Here is a 24,111-nt window from a genome sequence, read left to right on the forward strand (position 1 = left end):
TGGTGAAAATGTGCCATTTCAATGCATTTTCGGCCTTAAAGCGGCCCCCATTTGGCTATCGTTAATGAGATCATGAAACAAATGCACATACATATTTGTGACATGATGTACCTTGTGTGTGTGAAGTTTGAACTTGATCAATCCAGACATGTCTCGGATACGGATCAAGAACTGAATTCTTTAAAACAAAATGGCCGCCAGTCGGCTATTTCGAACTTGATCCGAAAAAAAAATGACGTGCATCAAGGTCCTATTATGTTTAATGTATGTATCAAATTTGAATGAAATCCGTCCATGCATAACTGAGATCCGGGTCCGGAATGGTGAAAATGTGCGATTTCAATGCATTTTCGGCCTTAAAGCGGCCGCCATTTGGCTATCGTTAATGAGATCATGAAACAAATGCACATACATATTTGTGACATGATGTACCTTGTGTGTGTGAAGTTTGAACTCGATCAATCCAAGCATGTCTCAGATACGGATCCAGAACTGAATTCTTTAAAACAAAATGGCCGCCAGTCGGCCATTTCGAACCCAATCCCAAAAAAAAAATGACGTGCATCAAGGTCCTATTATGTTTAATGTATGTACCAAATTTGAACAAAATCCGTCCATGCATAACTGAGATCCGGGTCCGGAATGGTGAAAATGTGCGATTTTGATGCATTTTCGGCCTTAAAATGACCGCTATTCGGCTATCGTTAATGAGATCATGAAACAAATGCACATACATATTTGTGACATGATGTACCTTGTGTGTGTGAAGTTTGAACTTGATCAATCCAGACATGTCTCGGATACGGATCCAGAACTGAATTCTTTAAAACAAAATGGCCGCCAGTCGGCTATTTCGAACTTGATCCGGAAAAAAAAATGACGTGCATCAAGGTCCTATTATGTTTAATGTATGTACCAAATTTGAATGAAATCCGTCCATGCATAACTGAGATCCGGGTCCGGAATGGTGAAAATGTGCGATTTCAATGCATTTTCGGCCTTAAAGCGGCCGCCATTTGGCTATCGTTAATGAGATCATGAAACAAATGCACATACATATTTGTGACATGATGTACCTTGTGTGTGTGAAGTTTGAACTCGATCAATCCAAGCATGTCTCAGATACGGATCCAGAACTGAATTCTTTAAAACAAAATGGCCGCCAGTCGGCCATTTCGAACCCGATCCAAAAAAAAAAATGACATGCATCAAGGTCCTATTATGTTTAATGTATGTACCAAATTTGAACAAAATCCATCCATGCATAACTGAGATCCGGGTCCGGAATGGTGAAAATGTGCGATTTTGATGCATTTTCGGCCTTAAAATGGCCGCTATTCGGCTATCGTTAATCGGATCATGAAAAAAATGCATGTGCATATGTCCCATATAAGGTGTGATGTATGAGTGAAGTTTGAACTTAATCGGTCCATGCATGTTCGAGATACAGGTGATCACGGACGCACGGACGCACGGACGCACGGACGCACGGACGCACACAGGGCAAAACATAAGTCCCCGTTTTCGGACTGCGTCCGAACGGGGACTAAAAAGAATAGCACAAAAACAAAGAGGAGAAAAAACATTTTGCACAGCCCCCTCCTTAAGCTAATCGCCTCTCAAGAAAACTTGATGAATATCTGGAGGAGTATGACATTGCAAACCTAAAATATTATTATCCACTAAAACAGTCTGTATGGCTGTGTACTACATCATGATTTTTAAAAAACAAAACAAAATATTGCTTACATATTCTTGTTTTGTCTAATGTTTTCATTAATTATCCAATTTCTGTACTTTATGTGTTTGTACACTGAGCTGAATAATTAAGATGATGTTTTGAAGCACAGTGATAGAGGGACTGTGTTTGAAGCAATGTTTTAACCCCCCCCCCCCCCCCCATATGACATTTTTACTTTGCAAAGCTGTACCTCCCAGATCTTTAGTTGTTTATGCATAGATGGTCTTTGGTTATAGATTATTTACTTTCCAGTCATTTTTGAAGTGTAAACCTTTGTCATACTTTCTGCTGTGTTGACTTCCTGTCACTATGCTTTTGTTTCCCTTTGGTTAGCTAAACATATGAACGCTTGTTGAAAATCACACTTGGAAGTAAGAGTTTCTAATGGAATAGCAAGCAATCTAATCTATTCCTGAAATTGTTAAATTATATATAGTGTTATTTGAAAATGTCAAAATAAACTTCTAGGAATCTGTTATTCAGTTCAAAAAATAAACTGGTTGCATGCAGAATCTCAGAGAAACAATTGCATGTACATGCAGGAATGGTCGGATGTTGCAGCAGCAGAAGTTTGGGCCTGGACATTCCAGTCACATTTTTAAAATGATTTTAAATAATGTACGTATTCTTAAACTGTTACATGAGAGGGGGCAGAGCATGAAATAATATTTTAGTTTTGGAAACTATGCAAAGATGTGTGTTCAGTAATTCAATACCTTTGATGAGCCATTATTAATAGCACACATTAGGTTAGATTTGAATAGATTCCTAGTAAGATTGGTGCATTCTTAATTCAAAAAAACTTAAAAAGTTTTAATACTACTAAATTATACATATGTTTGATATAATTTATTGTAAAACATTAATGTTGTTGTGAAAATAGTTTCATACAAAACGGTGAAAATTTGCCAAAATCCTTATATGTGTTGCCAGTGATATGCTAGTTTCCATTGTTATTTAAATGTACTCATCAGGGAGGTAATCCATTACAAAACATCACTAATCCACAGTAGTCTGGTTTCAGGCTACACCAAGTCATAGTCATAAGAGGGACTTTGACCAAGTACAGGCTAAGATATAAGTGAATCCCAAATGTTTGCATATCAGCTATACCCAATTGTGTTCACTCACAGGAGGGCCCAACAGTTATAGCACAGGCCACAGTGTTGAGGGTCTGTGCACTGGCTAAGAACACCCAAACTTGTTTCCCAAGGGAGGCAGCAATTATGAACAAACAATTAAACAGCAATGGTACAGTTCTATAACTACACTGTTAACCGAAATAAACCAACCACAAATTATCGAAACAACCACCATATATTTTTCTCCCTTAATATTTTTTTTTTTTCATTCCTTTTCCATGTTTTATTGATTTATAATGCTTATTTTTTTTTATTAACCAGTTTTTTCAATTTTTTTTTTTTAAACCATTGTGGTGCTTCCGATACTAGTTTGCTGATAGTTGTTAGAAGGGAATTTTTGTGATGTTGATTGGTACACTCAAAAGCAATATCACATGTGCAATTTACGTTACACTCCAAAACGGCATGCGTGCGCATGCGAAACACCATATCTTCGACTTCTGGGGAAGTCGTCAACTAGTATCCCACCAGTCATTAATTACTCCGTACACGCTTCCACACTGATTGGGTCGCTGTAGTAGAGCATACAACAACGCCAATTTGGTTCGCTGTCTACAACATGCACTAATAAAACTCTGCATTCTGTAACGCCGTTATATACTGTTCCTGTGCATCCAAATAAATCGGTCTGTCTACGCTCGTGTTCCAGTGCACTTCGCTTCATAAATTAGAATGAAACATGTCAGCAGCAGAAATTTTGCGTTCGTAAACAGCGCCCCTTAGCCCGTGCTAAGGACTGGCCCTCCCAATGCATGGATGCAATTGGGTCTAGTCAAAACATCAGCTAAAATCTTAGCCAGTACTTCATGTAGCATGAACACTATTATTGTACAGCATTATAATACCGTGAACAAACAAACATGCCATTCACTGCTAAGTCAGCTAGCTACACACATGGAGCTCTATGCTAGGACCCCCCCCCCCCATATAACTTACTGAACCACCCAACACCGTTTTGTACACATGCAGTAGTCGTGGAATATTTTCACAGATAATTTTCATATCACATTAAACCATTCATAATAGAGAAAATAGCAAAATATAAAAATAAAGCAGAGCATCATGGGTATTTTTTAGTTGACTGTGTCTTAGCCACTTTAAAATCACCTTCCATCAACCCTTCAACATAAACTTCTACAGTTTATAACACATGTTATGAAAAGTTACTGGTTAAGTATTTGAATTTAAAATGTTATAGTTTGGGTGTATTTGAAGACTAAACTTTAGTTTTTTGTCATTATTAAAATGGGAATTTTGTTTATGTTTGAGCTTAACCCCACTCATAAAGACAGGCTCATTTTCGGATTAATAACTCACTGTTTATGTGACTTTTTGGAGTAACTCCCTGTGACTTTTTGGAGTAACCAGCTGTTTATGTGACTTTTTTTGGTGGAAAGTCAGTTGCTGAGTATTTTTGGGGTTGCACCCTTTTCGAAGGTTCAGTAGTGAATGTCTTGTTTGTTTGTTCAAGGTATTAAAATGCTGGACATTGCCTTTATAAGAACAGGATGTAGTACAGAGTCTCATTGTCAGTCCATTTTTATCTCAAGAATAATGTCACAGAATGTGCTTGTATTGATTGTCAAGTTTAGTATAGTTATGAATAAGAATAGTTATGAATATAATAGTTAAATTTTCAAATGGACATCAAGTACAATGGTATTTTGGGTGATTAGCCTGGGCTCAAGGTTTGCACACACTTCATTAGCACCCGTGATAAGGGTCTAGACCGAATTTTGAAAACGAGTCATCTTCTATGTTCAATAACCTATTGCATTATACTATATATTATTAAGTCAACAGTATCAAGTGCATGATTTGTTGTGATTTTAAAAACAAATTAACCCAAAACGTCATATTTTTTCAAGATATATAATTCCATATTTCAAATTTTTCAAAATCTTGTATTTTACGTTTACCTACAATTGTACTGGCTTAAAATTGAAGCAAACTGAAGCGAGTGAGGAAAAAGAGGAGAGCTGTCAATCCCCATGTGCCATTACCAGGTATATCTGTGACATGAAAAAAAAATGACCATTTTATTCATGTAATGAAAAATAAAATGATCATTATAATACCCATTAACAAAATAGATTGTCACCCACTCCATCATTAAATAAAAAATTACTATTATTCTGACCAGTGTAAAAATAGTGGTCATTATAACTACCAGTTTGAAAATACTGGTCAATATTTTGACCATTAAAAAATTTCTGGTTGGTATTCTGGCCATTAAGAAAATAGTGGCCATTACAATGGCCAGAAGTGACTTTTCAAAGGGTTCTGAGGGGTGAAAAAAACAGAGTTAAAGTGAAATGAAAAATTATTATAACCTCCTCACTAGCCTAAAAGTATGAATAAATATTCAAAAGTTGTGAAAATTAAATCTTTCCGAAACGCGACGGAATTTCCGAAAGTTATCCGGACGCTGTTTTAAATAAATTCACTTCCAAACAGAGACTTACATTATTGTGTGATAAGGTAATCTTATAATATATAGATTTATATTTCTAAAACACACTTCTTATTTTGTTACTTTAAATGTTTTCACACATTTGTTTTATGTAAATCCTTACCATCAATCTTGCAATGATTGCACATGGTTTAGGTAAGTTAGGTTCTGCATCATAATTTAATCTTTCATCTGGTGACTCATCTCGTTTCTTAGCAGCAAGATGTGATATGCCAAGACATAAAGCGTTCATTGCAGAAGTATACTGCATTGGAACAAGACATTCTAATAAGAAAGGCCATAATACCTACAAAAACAATACAAATCAAATTTGTATTACAATCATTTGTAATTATGAAGCATGCAATAATCTTCTTTGTTGATTTTACCTCAGTGACCCAACTACTTATTTAGGAAGGTCAACATACAGATATATGTGAAAGATGAGTGATTTTACCCATTGACCCCCAAAGTTAATACTTTTTCACACAACAAATTCAAGTAACTTTTTTTTCATCAATTTCATCAGGCTGTATGCAATAGAAAATTATATCTATTTGTTTAAATTCACATAAATAAACTATTGAAAACTATATCAAATTGTGAAATACAATTTGAAGGGAAAAATTATGTACGGTGTTTGAAAAATCAAATGTAAATAAAATGTTATTCTATGATGTTACAACAGGTAAATGCTGTTATTTGTAAGATATAAAGACAAGACAAGATGAGCAGTAAACAAAGTGAACTCACACTTTCCATAACAGCAATTGTGGTTGTTCCCAGGTGTAATATATTATCACACATTGACCTCAGAGCATCATTACTGACAAATTCTGGATCAGCTGATCTTTTTTTCTGTTCGAATAAATTAAACATGAAGTGTACATGTCAACTTCCTGTTAATCCAGTGTAAAAATATTACAGATTTGCCCAGTTTGTAGACGTCTGCTATATGGGGCAGGTATAAAGGAACTGGAAAAGATTTAATTACTGTTATTTGCCTCGAGACTGCAATGATGTTTGTAATACTTACAGTTACATCTTCAGGTAATGAGCACTGTCTAACTATGAATTCCACCATCAATTCACCACCTTCTAATTCTAGATAACCATGATGAGCCATAGCTATAATCACTTGAGCAAACATCTTCTTCACCTACATGTATTTTCAAAGCATATAAATTGTCACTAATATCAGCTTAGAACATGAAATGTACACGTGTTCAGCCTAGTATTTGTACTTGTAACATAAACGACTAGAAGTAGCAAGTAACTAAATGTTCAATATTTACTTGTCAATTACATAATTGATTGCGTATGTGCTTACCTTGTTATTAGACTCGGGAAGTAGTATCTTCAGTCCTGTTACAATCAAAGATTTCTTATTTTCTAATAATGCATCTATAGAGACAGTAAAATTAGAGTTAATATATAAACATACTGGAATTCATGATGAAGCAATATTATAAATATTCTTATCTACGTGTCATATTGTTTTCCCATACCATGGTCTATGTGCCTGTTGTGGAGTTGTGGATTTCACAAACGAAGCAATATTTTTGTGGATTGCATTACTTTGTATGCTTTTACTGAATTATCAGTTCTGCATGACAAAAAAGGTTTCAAGAAAATACAATTTATTTGTTTATGAAAAGTGAAATTTTATTTATTTTTGTTTTGTTCTTTACATTCACAGGATTCATATGTGGGTAGGTGTTTGAGTAAGTGAGAAAGCATGAATATTTCAGCTACGATAATTACGAGTTATGTAAACATGTACACTTACCCAATGAATTGATCAGATGTTTCAGAATGGACAATGTTCCAATTCGCAGTTTCTCATTTGCTAGTTCTAACTTTTGTAATAGATATGTAATAATTCTATCACAGAATGATTGTGACATGACAGCAAAACATCGCAGTACCTCGTTATGATTCTTGACTGTCATTGGATTGGCGTAATCAGGTGTAACACAACACTGAAATAAATTTGAAATACAAATAGTTTCACCAATCCAGCAAAATTAGAAATAGATTTAAAAATAATGTACATGTTAATGTACTGTCTGCTGAAAGCTCCAGAAACAACATGCAAGGATGCTCAACTGTATGATAGAATACAGTACAGCAGAGTAACGACTGATGCATAGCAGAGGGTGATCCTAGTGCATACTTGGCAACCTTATTATTATACAACTTTCTGATATGACTAATTGGTGTAGGATGCCAAAACAGAGTAGAATAGTGAAAATTGTTTTAAAAAACTTCTATCATCTTGGAAACCATTCCACATTTGGAATTCACGTTTCCTAATATTGTAAGGTGCAAATACCCTGTGCAATACCACGAATTATAGCACACTGTAATTTTCTAAATATGTATAGTTTTTAGTTGAAATTTTTATACTATTTCTTAACTTGAAAGCAATTTAGATTATCAGATATACTGCCTACCTGTCTGTGTAACTCATTCAATAAAACTTCTAAATGTGGTTCTAATATTGTACTTTCATCAGCAACTGCAGCTTTCAACACATTGCATAAACCCTACAAAGCAAAAAATGTAAGCTGGTGTTAGGCATTATATTAACTGAATCTAGCTTTATAACGCATCATCCTACACAGCACCAATGCATGCAAAACACAAAATCAAGGTCTTGAACTTTAAAATGTGTATTCAAGCCCAAAATTACTAGTTTCTTATTAGTTCAATAATAAACAAAACTAAAATGAGTCGGCCATTTTGAATCAGAAAATAAAAACAAATAACATAATTTATAATGTAATTGTAAAGTTTGACTGATCAGTCAATGTATACCCAAGTCGTAGCATTCACATTTAGCCTTTTTGAATCCGATCTGAAAAAAACATTTTTAAAATTTGAACATGATTGGTCAAAGCATGTCAGAGATATGTCACTGACTAGAACAGCATTACTCATACGAAATGGCTGCCAGCAGGCCATATTAATTATGATCTGAAAAACTTATGAATACTAAAGTATTTATTTTTAAAATCACACTAGCTTGCATATTACCTCAACCAATATCAAATCAACATCACTATTTCCCATAGATACACATACATATTAAAATTACAACTATAATGATACTGACTTCTGTAATATGAAATGGTTCATTGTGTCGTCTGTAGAGTCCCAATATTCCTGGTATCAACCTCGGCAATTGTTCTTCAAGTTTGTCGCTTGTCATCAAATTTGTCATATGACCAACTGCATCAACAATAGCCAATCGTAACTACAAAAACAGAATATCCAATTTTCCATTATTTTTTATTTACTTCACTGAGTACAACAGATAGGAATATAGTATTATCTCTGAGCCCAACTTGTTGAGCAATGGTTCAAAACTCATAAAATATTTTTGCTGGCATTCCTGACTATTACTACAAGAAAAAAATATGTACATGTATAATATAAAGTGTAAGAAAATACAACTGTTGTATTGCAGTCTTCTAATAATAATACCATGTTTACAAGTGTGCCACAGAGCTGGCTTGAATAGCTTGGTAATTAAACAATCGTTATCAGTGGTTTTAATTAGTCCTGTGTTCATACATGTATAAACCCTAAACTGAACCGGCATTATTATTGGCTGCCATGTTTCTTTAAAATATTTGCAATGAATAGATCTCCAGAGGGCGTGCTTTTAAGGCGGCCTTATTGTTCACACATGCTAAAACCGTTACTGAACAATGTATGTACGGGGTGCCGGCTGAGACTTGCTATTTTAGGCCGTCTTAAACTAAATGAGCATGATGCTGACTTATCTTGTTCATATGTGTTTCAACACTGGCCAACTATAAACCTGGTCTCTAAACCTTTTTTTTTTGGCACTTGTGTTAAAACGGTTTAAAACTGTAAAAGATTTACAGCATAGCAACTGTTGGTTGATCACATCTGCCAAGTATTAGTTTGTATTGTAATTTGCGCCAAGCATCTTTTATTAAATGACACAACAACAGAATGATACAAATGGTGGCAGTGTACAATGTAAACACAACTGACCTTAGCTTCATTAGTTTTAAGCCATACATTGAAGAGTATATCATACGCTGAATACATTTCCAAAGAATACGTATCTTTATGCACAGAGGGATCAGGAGCTTTATCTATGTTGGCTATATAGTCTAAAATAGCTTCGCAAAACTTACCAAGGGCTGAAAAGTAGAATAACATAACTATTAGGCTTGGGAAATCATTGATGAGACAAATGTAAATTTAGCAGTGTTCTGATTTACAAATCTGCCAACTGACCACATTCTGACTATTGAATGAGCATGAAGATGTGGGACATCATGGAATGTAACAATGTCTATTGTTTTTATGTATTATTGGGAAATATGATCAACAGTATAAAGGAATAGTTGGATTTGTTGAATCTCCTTCTAGTATTGGAGAAAATGACAGAAGTGATTATGGGTTCATTACATATCTATATATAGCCCAATGTTTATCTGCTGTAAGTGTTTTAAGTTAAAAGAGGCATTGTGCTATTAATACAATAGCATACTTTCTTTGAAATGGATTTATATTAGTCAGAATCAATGTTTACATTGATAAATTTATGTATAATTTGCATAATTATATGTATAAAGTGAAATAATTATCTCACCTGTTGAAAAAGCCCATCTCATATTATCATGCTTAGCCATACCTAACATTGGTAACATTGTACCAAGAACTGCTTTCATAAACGGTACCATTCCAAAAACTGTAAGAAAGAAATCAAAATTAATGAATATGAATACTACAGTCACGATAACATGTTCCCTGTAAAAACTATTGTTTCCCTTATGTATGAGTTGCACTTCTATGGAATTATATTCACATACGAGGAATACGTCCATGGAAGTTCTACATATATAACGGTGTAATTCCATGGAAGTTTATACACATGTATGTGAATGTATTTCTATGAGAGTTGTACATAGATGCCAGGTGTAATTCCATGGGAGTTGTATGTTAGAGTGTATTGCTAAGGGAGTTATACTTATTATAATTATTGAAGTTGTCCTTTTATGAGGTGTGTTACTATTGGGGGGTATATCAGGTGTATTTCTGAAGGAAATGTACCAATATTTTCATGTGTACTTTTACAGGACATGTGCTAATCAGGAGTACTTTACAAGAGAGACGTACTTGAAGATGTAATTTTAATCTAAGAAATGTACCATTAATTATATCAGAGAATACTAACCATTAGCAGAAGCCAGATGAGCCATAGTTTGAACAACAAAGAAATGTGGCAATGTTCCAGGTTGAAATTTTTTCAGTATTTCTTCCATAACTTCATTACAGTAATTAGCTCCCAATGCAACTAATAGATTACTAGCAGCAGTCTGCCAGTCTGGCATCACTTCCTATAAGAACCAAAATACAAGATGGTATTTACTTACTTTAGACTTGCATACAGTCCCTTGTTTATTTTTTTTGCTTTTTATGTTATAGGAGTGTACAAATGGCAAAAGCAGAGTTAGTGCGAACATCTGGATACCGCTGAATGCAAGTCTATAGATACTGTAACAATTCAGTATTACCAGGTACTGTACTGGGTAATGTAGCATAAAGAGAATGTAAGTTATTTGTGTGAATACATTGAAATTAACAACATCAATTATAATTGGCTTTGTTGATGTAGGGAGGTATTTGTGTTTGATCACATGGTCAGTTCGAAACTGAACATAATAATAATAACAAGCCATGCATGGCACAGTCCCCGCTAGTTATCAAATTTAAGATATATAGTTTTGTTTATAGTAATATAACTGGAATATAACCATGTCAGGAATATGATTTTTTAACATTAAAATGATTGACATTTGTATCTGATCGTCAAAAAAGTACTTGTCCATATTGAGAGATATTGCTCTGGAACAGCATTCAAAATCAGCCATTTTGAATAAATATATAAAATTTGAATATAATCAGTCAAAGAGATATGGCTCTAGAAGCCCAATCATTAAAACAAAATGGCCACCAGACAGCCATTTTGAATCCGATCTGAAAAATAAATGATGTGCATCAGGAACCTGTAATGTCTAACATATGTACCAAGTTTGAACAAAATCCATCCATAAATGCTTGATATTTGATGATTTTTTAGCACAAAAATGGCCACCATTTGGCCATTTTGAATAGGATCGTCAAACCAATATATCTGTCTATCTATGACATGATGTATAATGAATATTTATAATTTGAACATAATCAGTGAAAGCAAGTCAGAGATATGGCACAAGAACCACATTCATTAAAACAAAATGGCTGCCAGTCGGCCATTTTGAATCTTATCTAAAAAACAAAATTATTTGCATCAAGGTCCCATAATGTCTAATGTATATACCAAGTTTGAACAAAATCCATCTGTAAACAGCCGAGAAATGCTTGATTTTGATAATTTTTTAGCACAAAAATGACTGCCATTCGGCCATCTTGAATCAGATCGTGAAACAAATTGACATGCATATGTATACTATCATGTATGATGTATGTGTGAAGTTTGATTGTGATTGGTCCAGGCATTTCTAAGATACAGGTCCGGACGCAGGCACAGACGCACGCAAGCACGCGAGGTCAAAACAAAACTGCGTCCGAACAGGGACTAATAATAATGTTTATTCAACCTTTGTATCGACAGCATGAAAACAGTAATAGGTACATGTCTTTAAATTACATTCATCATTTCTTTTCTATATTGCCATAAATAAGCTGATGAGGTATTTCCCACATGTTCCATAGTGTATCACCAAAAAGGAAATTGAACCTATAATTCATACAGATTACTAATGCTATGGTGATGTTGACATGTAAAGTACACTGTATGAAAGAATTATCAGGAGTATGTAAATGGAAAGAATACCTTGTTGTGTGTCATTTCCTCTGATGCCAAGTTAACCAAATCTACAGCTAATGGAGCTTCTATTTCATCAATTGTTTCTTTAACAATTCTCTCCATGGCATTAAGAATAACAACTCGGTGACCAATGGGCAGCTGTAATATAAACAGGTGACAGTTTAATTCATCATTTGGAACCATCACAAATGTCATAGGATCCTGTATTCAATGATCTCTTGCATGATTATTATAAAACGTTTTTTTTTTTTGGTCAATGACATATTTTGTATTTGGCTGAATTAACATTTGAAGAGACAAAATTTTGTCTCGTCTTTATATAACAACTTTGAACAAAATCTGTCAAGGTTTGTCTGAGAAATGATTAAAAAAAGACATACTGTAAAATGGTTAATTATTCACTGGGTTTTATTTTTGCTCATTCCGCTGACTGGGAAATGCGCAAAATTAAAACCCAGTGAATATGTGAAATTAAGCATAGAACACATTAAATGGCAAAGCCGTAAATTTAAAACCAACTGAATATACCTGAAATGCTATATCAGTGAAATTTAAACCCAGTGAAAATTAACCATTTTACAGTATATGGTTGCAAGTTGGGGAATTCCATCAAAAACTTGAACATCAAATTGCGAAGAAAAACAACGTATAACAGTAACCCACCATCATTAATGTCAATGTCAAGTTGAAATATAATCTGCCCAGGCATACCTGGGAAAAATATTATGTTCAAATGTTGATTTTGATCAAAGATCATTAAAACAAAGGACAAATTCAGATGCATGCATACACTTCAATGACCAATAATGGGAGATATAATTACCTTGCTATGTTTCTTGAGATAATACTGTGCTGAACTTAATACCATTTTGGGTTGTTTTTTACCAATATCGAATAATGAATTCCCAACGATGGTTTGCACTTGGGTACTTTTGTCATATGCAGCCTCAATCAGTGCCAAAGCCAAGGCTAAAATAAATCAAAGAAAGCTTAGAAAGAACTCCCGTGTGCTGAGAGTATTGGAGACACATTCAAAATTAATTCAAAATTACTTGAACTTGAGATGTTGATGGAAACGCAGAAAACTAATTATGCATTTTAGGTAACTAATATGAACAGATTTAAGTGTAAAACTAATAAGGTCTGCACAATGTAACAAGTTTCATTGAAATGTGATTAGAACCAAAATAATATTAATTATTATGCTAATTAGAGAATTAATATGAACAGATTTTAACCCAAAATTAAGCAGGCTGTCTATTGTCCTAGAGCATTTATCGACCAAGTTTTATTCAAATGTGATGATCAATACTTGAGATATCAGTATTAATTAATTATATTAATTAGGTGATTAAGAAGCATAAATATTTATCAAAAACTAATATGGTGTATAGTCCTAGGTTCATTGAAATGTGATGGTACTCTTTAAAAGTTTCATTGAAATCCAATGAGTGGCTTTCAGACATCAGTGCAACAGCCATAGAACAGCAAAAAATTAACTAATTATGCAAATTAGGTAATTAATAGGCACAATTATTTATCCCAAAATTAATCAGGTCTCTGCAGTCCTAGATTATCTATGTAACAAGTCTCAATGAAATGTGATGATTAGTACTTGAGATATCAGGTGAAAAGCTGAAAATTAACTAATTATGCTAATAAGGTAATTAATATGCACAAATATTTACCCAAAAACTAATTAGGTCTCTGCACAGTCCTCAAGTAACTATGTACCATGTTTCATTGAAACATGATCATTACTACTTGAAATATCAAAAGCTGAAAATTAATTAATTATGCAAATTAGGTAATTAATATGTACTGATATTACCCTAAAAACTATCAGGTCTGTGCAGTGTCATATGACATCTATGTCCCAAGTTTTATTGACATGTTATGATTAGTACTTGAGATATCAGTGGAAAAGCCGAAAATTGATTAATCATTATGTAAATTAGGTAATTAATAATATTAACAGATTTTTACCCAAAAATAATCAAATCTGCGCATTAGTTCAGAGCATCCATGTGCCAAGTTTCATTGAAATCCAATGAGTTGTTATTAAAAAAATCAGTGAAACAGTCATAGAACAGCTTAAAATCAGTTAATTATCATGCAAATTAGGTAATTAATATTCATAGATTTTTACCCAAAACTAATCAAATCTGCGTATTGGTTCAGAGCATCCATGTGCCAAGTTTCATCAAAATCCAATGAGTGGTTCTTCAAATATCAGTGGAACAGTCATGGAACAGCTTGAAATCAGTTAATTATCATTCAAATTAGGTAATTAATATTCATAGATTTTTACCCAAAACTAATCAAATCTGCGCACTAGTTCAGAGCATCCATGTGCCAAGTTTCATCAAAATCCAATGAGTGGTTCTTCAAATATCAGTGGAACAGTCATGGAACAGCTAAAAATCAGCTAATTATCATGCAAATTAGGTAATTAATATTCATAGATTTTTACCAAAACCTAATCAACTCTGCGTATCATCCCAGAGCATCTATGTACCAAGTTTCAAAAAAATTTGATTAGTGGTTCTTGAGATAACGGTGGAACAAAAAAAGTGACATACATACATACATACATACAGACAGACAGACAGGGTAACTGCAAAGACTCCCTTTTGTGCTTCGCACACGGGAGTAAAAAAAAATCACATCAAAGTAAGAAGGAGTACAGCTACAAAATTAAATATGAAGTTTGGTTCATTTCACAAACTGGTTACAGATGCCTTAAATTGATTTCAGGGTCATAGCCGTTTTTTCCAGATGTCTCAAGATTTTTGCCAACTGTGTAAAGTCAGACATTTGTATAATAACCCACATGTATTATAAAGTACTTATCAGTTTAACAGTTCATTCATTTGCTCCACCACTACACCTGCCTGCCACACACCATCCCAAAAGCCAATGGTATTTGTTTACCACTTCATATCTACTGATAATATGCACAGTTGTACAATTGAACCCTGAATAATGGGGTGATAATGAGTAATCAAAAATAACAAGCCATGCATGGCACAGTTCCCATTATCGTTTTGTTTATAGTAATATAGTTGGAACATAAACATGTCAGAGGTATGGATCCAGAAGATGATGCTTGATTATTATGATTTTTAACATTAAAATGATTGATATCTTGTATCTGATCATCAAACAAGTACTTGTCCATATTGAGAAATATTGCTCTGGAACAGAATTAATTAAAACAAAATGGCCACCAGTCATCCATTATAAATAGGTCTATATATCTATAACATGATATAAAACGACTATATAAAATTTGAACATAATCAGTCAAAGCATATCAGAGACGCACACACGCACGAATGCAAGGATGCATGGACACATGGACGCACAAGGGTCAAAACGAACAGGGACTAATAAGTTGTACATGCAAGTACCGATAGTGTACATGTATAACATGACTACAGATGCATAAAAATAGCCCTTTTAAAAGCAGTTCACAATATAGGCCAAATCATGTTTGCAGAAACCTTGCCAAGACTTTGCATGCTGAACTGCAAATAGGTCATTGGATGGCACCCACTTCCCGTTTTTTTACTGTAAACTGGATAAATTATTTACATGGAAATTGTGATTCATGCTTGTACATTGCCATGTATTAGGAAAATTTCATTTGAAAAATGCTTCTGTATAACAGCCATGGCCAACATTCCAAAAAATACAAGATTAAATAAAAACCTATACCTAACCTCATTTTCACTTTTAATGAAATACATTATTTTATTTAGCCTTAGGTTTTCAGGAATGGGTTGTCAGTTTCTTGTTATGGAATATTGATTATCTGTGAACACACATGTACAAAGAGATTACCGTTTTTAAAATATAGCCAGAATTTTCTTTTATCTCGCAATTGTTCATAATAAGTTTTTAGTGGTACATTTGTAACAAGAAAGGGGCAATTATAAGTACCATTGTTTACATGTCTGTGAAATTCAAAAAAATTGCAATAAAAAACTAGTACCTCATGATTTAGCAATTAGGAAACTGAGCTGATAAAATTATATGCAGCAACAAAGTAAATTGAACATCTTTTTTTCTGACCTTATAACATTTAAATAATCCCAGTGCTCAAGTAAAAATAGTCAAAATGTATAGGTTAATAATTACCCCCCGGTACATTGTACAGGTACGATTTATAAAAAAAAATAACATACATAAAATTAAAATGAATATTTCATACATCAGGACATATACCATAATGTCTTTTAAGGTCTATGATCAGAAACAATATATTATTTAGAATTAAAAATGACTAAAGATGTCAGTAACTCAAGTACTCAAAAATTATAAAAATTGGTGAAATATCAAACTTTTATTAATAAATACCGGTATGAACCTCATTTCCATAAAAAGCAACGGCATTTGAACATTACTAAAAATATTGTCTTGCATATTAATTTTAATAAATTTCACTCTTACTTCTTCAAACTGATTTTGTAAATACGGTTAGTTTTACATCTCTCTCGACTCTGTATAAAGCATTTATTGTTCCTTCCAAGGTGAAAAGGTCATCTGCAGGCCACACTGCACATGAACACTGTGTACATTAAGTACAAACACTGCTTTAAAATGAGGGAATAATAATTTTAACTACAAGATCAACTGCACTGGAAATAATTTAATAATAATTTAGTAAAAATTAAAATAATGTTCTGTTCATTAGTCTATATACATGACTATACACGAAGCTTACTAAATTTCAATTTAGAAAATTTGTTATTACACCACTCAATAATGACATTGCATGTTATTGTCTCCAAATACAATATAAAACATTATTATTGATAATATTCGATGCACTGTCCAATGAAACAATTTGAATGCTAATGTGAAATTTTTTGACATTCCAAAGGGGCAACAAACACAAACTATAAAAAAGACTGTATTGGGTCAAGAGCTGAATGGAAGATAAGAAATACAATATTACCCTGAGCCTTTTTTCGAAGTGAGAAGGCGGTTTCAACTGAGGTAATTGAATAAGATAAACTACTGTGACCACTATCACTGTCGCTGTCAAAGTCTTGGTAAATGCTTGAAGGGTCATTGTCATCCATTGCTGCCATGATGTCAACATCAACTGAATAGTCAGTTTCGTCCATGTTAAAACTTCAGGTAAATGAATAACAGTGTACAAACGCAGTCATCCAGCGATAGTGAGGCAGTTTATACCGGAAATCCATCTTGCGCATAGACGGTCACATGACATTTACCGTCACAAGTTAATTAGTCATATAATAAGGCATAGACTCTTAAAAAAAAAACTTGTCATGAATCAGGTCATTCTTGCACACAGGTATACCGTGCATCACTTCATACATATAGGCATGCAGTCTGGGTACTACTGTAACACCTGCAATCCTGTTATAAAGCTACTGGTTCTGTCTGCCGACGACTGTACAGGCAAACAACCACACCTACCCGTACATACAATCCGTGTACACAGATTAGGGTATCACATGACAGCACATCAACCAATACTTCAAAGGTCGTGACCTCAATGACTAAGGTGCCCAGCGATAAAACAATGAACTTGTTGATAAATTGAAACTTCTGGGAAATACAATCAACTACTTGATTAACATTTTTAATTGGATTATTGAATAAGATAACAGACAATCAATAACAACGACTCAGGCAAATGAGAGATGCTGAGTCCCTGCAAAGCGTCGTGAGTGAAAATGAAATAAATACACAAATTTCAAATGTACCTTTCACGCCAAGTTAAACCATGGACGTACCATGGTTAAACTTACCGTCAGCCTGACCGCCTGTCGAATCTATTAGTTCGTCTCCAGGCATGATCATTTACTTCAACTATTGCCGTTGAATAGAGAGTTGTCACTTCCTTGAAATACCTCAAACAATAAAAAAAAAGGTTTTCTATCAATCACGTGACGATTCCATGTAAGCTGCCATGTTGAAAGAATATTCAAAGCATCATGGGTACTTGTCTTGATTTTATTCCAAACTAAACGAACAGTGGCAACTGTTTTCTAAATGCCTCAGATAACAACACAAAATGGGTTTACTTATTGTGACTGTTACATGTTGCGACATTTCTGTTTTTGTTCTACAGAATGACACGGACAAAAAAAAATTAACGTCGTTTTACCAGTCACACGTGCGCCCTCTATGTCAGTATTTGATCAGCTGTGAAATAAAACAAAGTCAAGATGGATGCTGACTCCGATGGAGATACATTTGTTACATACGGAACATTGTTGAAACAGTTGGAAGACGGTGAGTGGAATATTTTTAAAAGGATTTCTTCAAAAATAGTCGACTAGTTCAGACCACATATACAGTTATGAATGCGTTATGTAGACAGAAACATCAAATTTTCCTGAGGTTTTTGTTCTTTATTTTTTCGTTTTTTTGCTGCTTCTATTCAAGTTTTGTTCGTGTGACCATTATTATTATTTATGATCATAGATTGTGTATGATCGTTAGGTAATAATATTTCAAGTCGTGCGTTTGAAGAAACTTTGCCAACTTGGTGTTGCATTATTATTTATTTTGAAGCCTTAATGACATGTTATGTAATATAATAATAATTTCATTTATTACACCATAATGAAACTTTAGGCTGTTATGTAATAAATTTAAAAAAAAAAAAGGAACAAAAATAAAAGTTAAAGAAAATTTAGATAAATATAGTTTAAAATGGCAAACTAGCCTGAGATAGTGATGATATACAATTATGTATGATAAGTTTTAAAGTGCCTGTGAAATGGCTGCTATTTTCACACCTAAAATTATCCATTGATACATAAATATTATTAATTTTTATGTTTCTAAGCATGAATTATTTTTTTTAAGTGAAAAAATGTATTTTAACCTCAATCTACGGCAACTTTATTTTTGTGTATTTTAAAACGAGGCTCCTCATTAGCTTCTTATTTGCATACAGAAATTCTCCTTGTGACGTCAGAAGGGAAAGTCGCATGGCAGCTTGCATTGCCGATACGTGTAAATAAGGCAAATTTCTTGTGCAGTTTTCTCGTCTTTGATTAAATTTTGACTTATGTACTTATTCGTCGAGGAGGAATAACCATAATGAACACATAGTATCAATTTTTGTTGCATGGGGTTGAGTTAGATGCGAAATATGTCCGTTCTGGTGTAGCTGGTCACCGTGATCGTCACCGGCGCACGTTTGTACACTGTCGCTGGACAAAATAGAATTTGACGTCGGAACTATCTCGTTATTTAGCAGGTTACTAGGGACGTCACTACACTGTTGTATTTCATCAATCGTCTGAGTAAAACTTTCAAAATTAAAATAAAAGAGAACATATTTTGACATTCTAAACATTAGACTATAAAATAATTAAAAAAACGACAAATCACAGTTACTAAATAAATGACAGCCGCATGTAAATAAATTGAAATTTTGTTGAAATAGGTGAACGCGTTGGGTCACGACGAGGGCAAGTGCGTTAAAAGTGGCGTTTAATTGGATAACAAAAATAATCGAGATCGACACACATACAGATAAATTCAGAGTGGATTCGAGTTAGCGTGATCCATGGCGTGATTGTCATAATAATTACATCATATTAAGACTTAATTTGGTGGAAACACATTGACCAAGCCCGGATTCTTATTTCATAAATTATTACGCAGATCAAGCTGCAAGCATGGAGGTAAAAAAAGAACAGAGGTGTGAATTCGACATTCAACACCAATCACCAAACAATTCAGAAACTTTTAGCATTCGAAAATGAAAACAATTAGCAGTGTGTAAGAGCTGTGTAATTTCCTGTTTGTCCGACGCTTCGTTTTCGTGTCACTGTCAAAATTATTGCTACCTTTTACTTAACAAGGACTAAATGGTCTCTATAAAACGATAATCAGGATCGCAAAAAAAGTCAACTCATTTGAAACACTTGCCGGACGTCTCTCTCTCTTCTGAAATCCAGCCGGTGAACATGGTCCAGAATCTATTTCATGGACGTGGACAGTTTCTCCACACAAAAAAAGAATCTGAGGTTAAGTGGCTTTCGTCCACTGATGTCACACCTTCGGATCGACTAGCAACGTGTGAATACTTACACTATGACTATACGTTTCACTGCAACTGCCCACAACACAACATCTAAAAATTCTCTCTCAAAAAAATAAAATAGACAAAAAAAAAAGAAAGAAAAAAAAAACGTCGACCGAAAAATGTATATCGTTTAAAAGTATATTGAATGACCAGTGTTATTACGGCTCAGGGGTATGACTTCCTCTCACATTTTGGCCTTTGGTGGCGCACTTCCGGTGAGAGTCGGAAATCCGGAAACAGTCGACCGTTTCAGGATATGTGGGCGTGGCTTATAACACAAGAAATATCCCAAATTTACTTGGATACGAGTAATCATTTTCGGCAAAAAAATCAATAACTGCTCATTTCAGTGGGACACAGATCTAAAATGGGAAACGTGAAGGTGGGCATTGCACAGGCACTTTAAGTATTTAGTCACATGCTTGATTAATTTATGTTCTTTTGTATTAATAATAGTTTTGATAATAAATTAATAATTAGAAAAAGCTTTTTAACAGTATACAGAATGGTTAGCCCTAGATTTGAAATTATCGTTCTTGCATTAAATAAATAAATTACATAATACCGGTAGTTCAATTTTACTCCTCAACACTGAACTTTCAAACAGAGAATACGAATTGACTTACACACTTAACTACGTAACATAATCAACTTTAAGCCTACCAAAGTGCAACTGACTGACTTCATGTTTCACTTAAAATGTTGTCATAGCCTGACAGAAATAGTGATCTGCAAAAAGTATGTCATACCATGTCTCTGCTGGCCACTTTAATTAAATTTGCTCTCTGAGATTCACATACAACTAATTCATTATTCAAAAACTTTCACTTTGAAATATAACAATCATTGTGTGTGTTAGGCTCAAATACCCAAAAATACATTATTTCCAGTGATACATTTACATGCACCATGTCTACATTTTATGTATGTATAGTATTCTTGTTTTGTAGATGCACCACGCAAGAAACCTATCTCCATTGAAGATCAGACTGTTCATGATGAAAAAGGAAGACGTCGATTTCATGGAGCTTTCTCTGGAGGATTCTCAGCTGGGTACTTCAACACTGTGGGTTCTAAAGAAGGTAAGAGAGTCGTTTTTTCTCTTCAAAATATTTCGTATATGAGCAATGCAAACATAAAATGCCATCCTGGTCACAAAACATTGAGGTAGACAGTGTGTTAATAATGCAGGTGCATAATAGCTGCCTATCAAGTACATTGTATGCCATATGCCTTTGATACATGTATGTGGTCGCGGGGACAGTGTATTGGACTATTCCAAAAAACATAACACAACTTTTTTAATGGTTGCCTTCGCAAGCCCAATTTCCTTGGCGGTCGCTCACAAACTTTTTCCACCCAAAAAGAGGTAAATAATCTTCTTCCAACAACAGTCACTGAAGTGTCTAGAAAAGTGTGAAAATGCTGCAAAGTCACTCGGTAATTGCCTACCAGGTGTGGAAGTTAGATGTATGTAAATAATTTGTTCTCGCTGTAAAAGTACACATTGCACTCTTTATAGTCTTCTAATGCATTCCAAACTTTCTATGATTAAACAAGGTATTTATAATTTCATTTTTATAGGATGGACTCCGTCAACATTTGTGTCATCAAGAAATAAACGAGCTGATCAAAATGTACAAAGGCCTGAAGACTATATGGACACTGAGGTAGGATTAATCCTTTGTGTGCTTGCTTGTTAATAAATATGTGAATATTATCTTGATAGCACATCATGATATAACATACTGTTTCATTTTTTAAAAGGGTATTATTGTGGTTAACCATTTATTGGTATTTTTTTATGTAGGACTTGGGAGAATTTGGTATTGCACCCAAAAAGATTACAACAACTGATGATTTTGCATCTGATGAGAAAGACAATAGAAAAAGAACAATAGATTCATCAAGTATTATTCCAGGACTATCTGCATTAGATGAACTGGTTATACCTACAAGGTAAGGCCAATAGATTTGTACCAGTAGCTCTAGTGTTTCTTGTATATTCCTTCCATTACATAGTTGAATTCAGTTTATTTTAACATTTAGTTAGATTGGATAGATTATGACTTTACTTTCATTCAATTTGATTTTTGGAGATATCTGAATCCTGTTGTCATGGAAACAGGATTTCATTTTGCTAGATTCAAGGAGATGTACTTTTTGATAACTCAGGATTATGCTAACCAGTTAGAAAGTAAAAATTGGTATCTTTGTCAGATCTGGTAATACTCACTTTCTTGATCTAAATTTCAGAACACCAATTGGTATTCGATTATTAAGCAAGATGGGTTGGAAAAAAGGACAGGGAATTGGTCCAAAAATAAAAAGAAAGACAAAGAAGAAAAATGGTAGATTTTGTTCTAATAAAATAAGTAAAATTAATATATAACTGGCAATTGAGTGTTTTTCTGTTCTATAACAGTTGAACAAAAATCACACAGTCATGTTTTTACTGAGAAGAATACTGACTTATATATTGCTCATTTCCATCAACAACAATTATTTCAATGATATTGTAAATATTTATTATCAAATAAATGGATATGTGTTTATATTTTATGTAGTACTAGTATCCAGTAAAATCAATCAGTCATAGAAATATAAAGCTCACTTTGTGTACAGTTCTTGTACATGGACATTGACTGTTTAATTTGCATTGTGTGTCTCATAATCTCAACTGTGATTCTTTTCCATTTTCTGTAGTGTAGCTGATTGAAACCATGTTCTTGAAATCCAGTTTTCATTTCTAGCTTTTTTCAGTTACCCCTAAATATCAGCATTGTTGGAGCAGTTTATATACATTTATACAAGTTTGAATCAACATTTACTATTGTGTTTCAAATTGCTTCACATCTTTTCATTTAACTTAATACAGAGAGTAAAACCTATGGATGTGCTCCACCACCTGACAGCAGCTCTGCTGATGAAGATGAAGATGAATATGCAGTAGGCCACTACTTCGCTCCAAAGGATGCTGAAACATTTTTATTCAAACCAAAAGATGATGTCCACGGTATTGGCTACCAAGGAATTAACCCAAATACAGCATTGTTAGGGACCAGGGAAAGTGAAGAACATTTTACTTTATTTGAGCCGAAAGCAACTCATCATGTTGGTAAAAAGGGAATATCTGGCAAGGTGAGTGTTCTGGGTGGAATGAGTAGCTGTTGAAATAAAACTGCAGTAATCATTTTAATCATTTGGACTTTATGTTTTGAAACACAATTATTGAGACACTATCATGGATTATAAAATGGTTCTAGGCATTTGGTATTGGTGCGTTTGAGGATGACGATGATGATATCTATGCACAAGATCACATGTCAAACTATGACAGGGTTTTAGATGGAAAAGATCCTACCAAGTCATTTGGATGGACAGCGCCAAGGCATAATAGAAAAGGTACACATTTTGTAAAACTTTTGTTGGTATCTTGAAGTAGGTGGGGTACCTAAATCTGATAACATTACTGTGAATGTGCATGTACTGGTAATATATCTCAGTAAATCGTTGATTTAGAGGTTTCATAAATATCTCAACATCTTGAAGTCTTCTTCAACATTGTCTAACCTTTGAACCATAGTGAGAAACATGTTTCTACTTATTTAAACTGTCAAATATTATTTGTGTCAATGTGTTTTTTATGTTGTTTTATTATCAACAAAACCTTGATGAACTTTTTTTATTATCTTTAGGAAATATTGCCGTCCAAACTACACATGTTAGCAGGGTTTTAGAAGGTTTCACTCTATCAGATAAACAAAAACCACCAAATAAAGTGAGTTCATTCCATATTAGTCATAATAATAC

General features: G+C 33.8%; 2 protein-coding genes across 3 annotated transcripts in view; one reads left to right on the forward strand and one right to left on the reverse strand.

Annotated features, from left to right (window-relative positions):
* LOC100374893 (maestro heat-like repeat-containing protein family member 1) overlaps positions 1-18,166 on the reverse strand; it is a 45,061-nt gene extending 26,895 nt beyond the window's left edge. The window contains exons 1-13 of one of the 2 annotated variants that reach the window (XM_085500308.1): positions 18,002-18,166; positions 13,036-13,181; positions 12,219-12,350; positions 10,557-10,719; positions 9,972-10,070; positions 9,365-9,516; positions 8,454-8,594; positions 7,792-7,884; positions 7,125-7,317; positions 6,666-6,739; positions 6,372-6,494; positions 6,089-6,193; positions 5,460-5,642 (exon numbers count right to left, since the gene is read on the reverse strand). In XM_085500308.1, coding sequence (XP_085356434.1) covers positions 5,460-5,642; positions 6,089-6,193; positions 6,372-6,494; positions 6,666-6,739; positions 7,125-7,317; positions 7,792-7,884; positions 8,454-8,594; positions 9,365-9,516; positions 9,972-10,070; positions 10,557-10,719; positions 12,219-12,350; positions 13,036-13,181; positions 18,002-18,053 — 1,656 coding nt within the window. In that variant the 5' untranslated portion in view covers positions 18,054-18,166. Of the gene's footprint in view, positions 1-5,459; positions 5,643-6,088; positions 6,194-6,371; positions 6,495-6,665; positions 6,740-7,124; positions 7,318-7,791; positions 7,885-8,453; positions 8,595-9,364; positions 9,517-9,971; positions 10,071-10,556; positions 10,720-12,218; positions 12,351-13,035; positions 13,182-17,175; positions 17,608-18,001 lie in introns of those variants that run through there. The other variant, XM_085500307.1, reaches the window with a different exon arrangement.
* Positions 18,167-18,356: 190 nt separating this feature from the next.
* Positions 18,357-24,111, forward strand: part of LOC100374744 (G patch domain-containing protein 1-like) — a 42,493-nt gene continuing 36,738 nt past the window's right edge. The window contains exons 1-8 of the mRNA XM_006822531.2: positions 18,357-18,488; positions 21,249-21,380; positions 21,883-21,968; positions 22,109-22,257; positions 22,555-22,649; positions 23,177-23,439; positions 23,565-23,703; positions 23,997-24,079. Coding sequence (XP_006822594.1) covers positions 18,422-18,488; positions 21,249-21,380; positions 21,883-21,968; positions 22,109-22,257; positions 22,555-22,649; positions 23,177-23,439; positions 23,565-23,703; positions 23,997-24,079 — 1,014 coding nt within the window. The 5' untranslated portion in view covers positions 18,357-18,421. The remainder of the gene's footprint in view (positions 18,489-21,248; positions 21,381-21,882; positions 21,969-22,108; positions 22,258-22,554; positions 22,650-23,176; positions 23,440-23,564; positions 23,704-23,996; positions 24,080-24,111) is intronic.

The sequence above is a fragment of the Saccoglossus kowalevskii genome, chromosome 6 (assembly GCF_978046115.1).
Source record: "Saccoglossus kowalevskii chromosome 6, keSacKowa6.1, whole genome shotgun sequence".
Lineage (NCBI taxonomy): Eukaryota > Metazoa > Hemichordata > Enteropneusta > Harrimaniidae > Saccoglossus > Saccoglossus kowalevskii.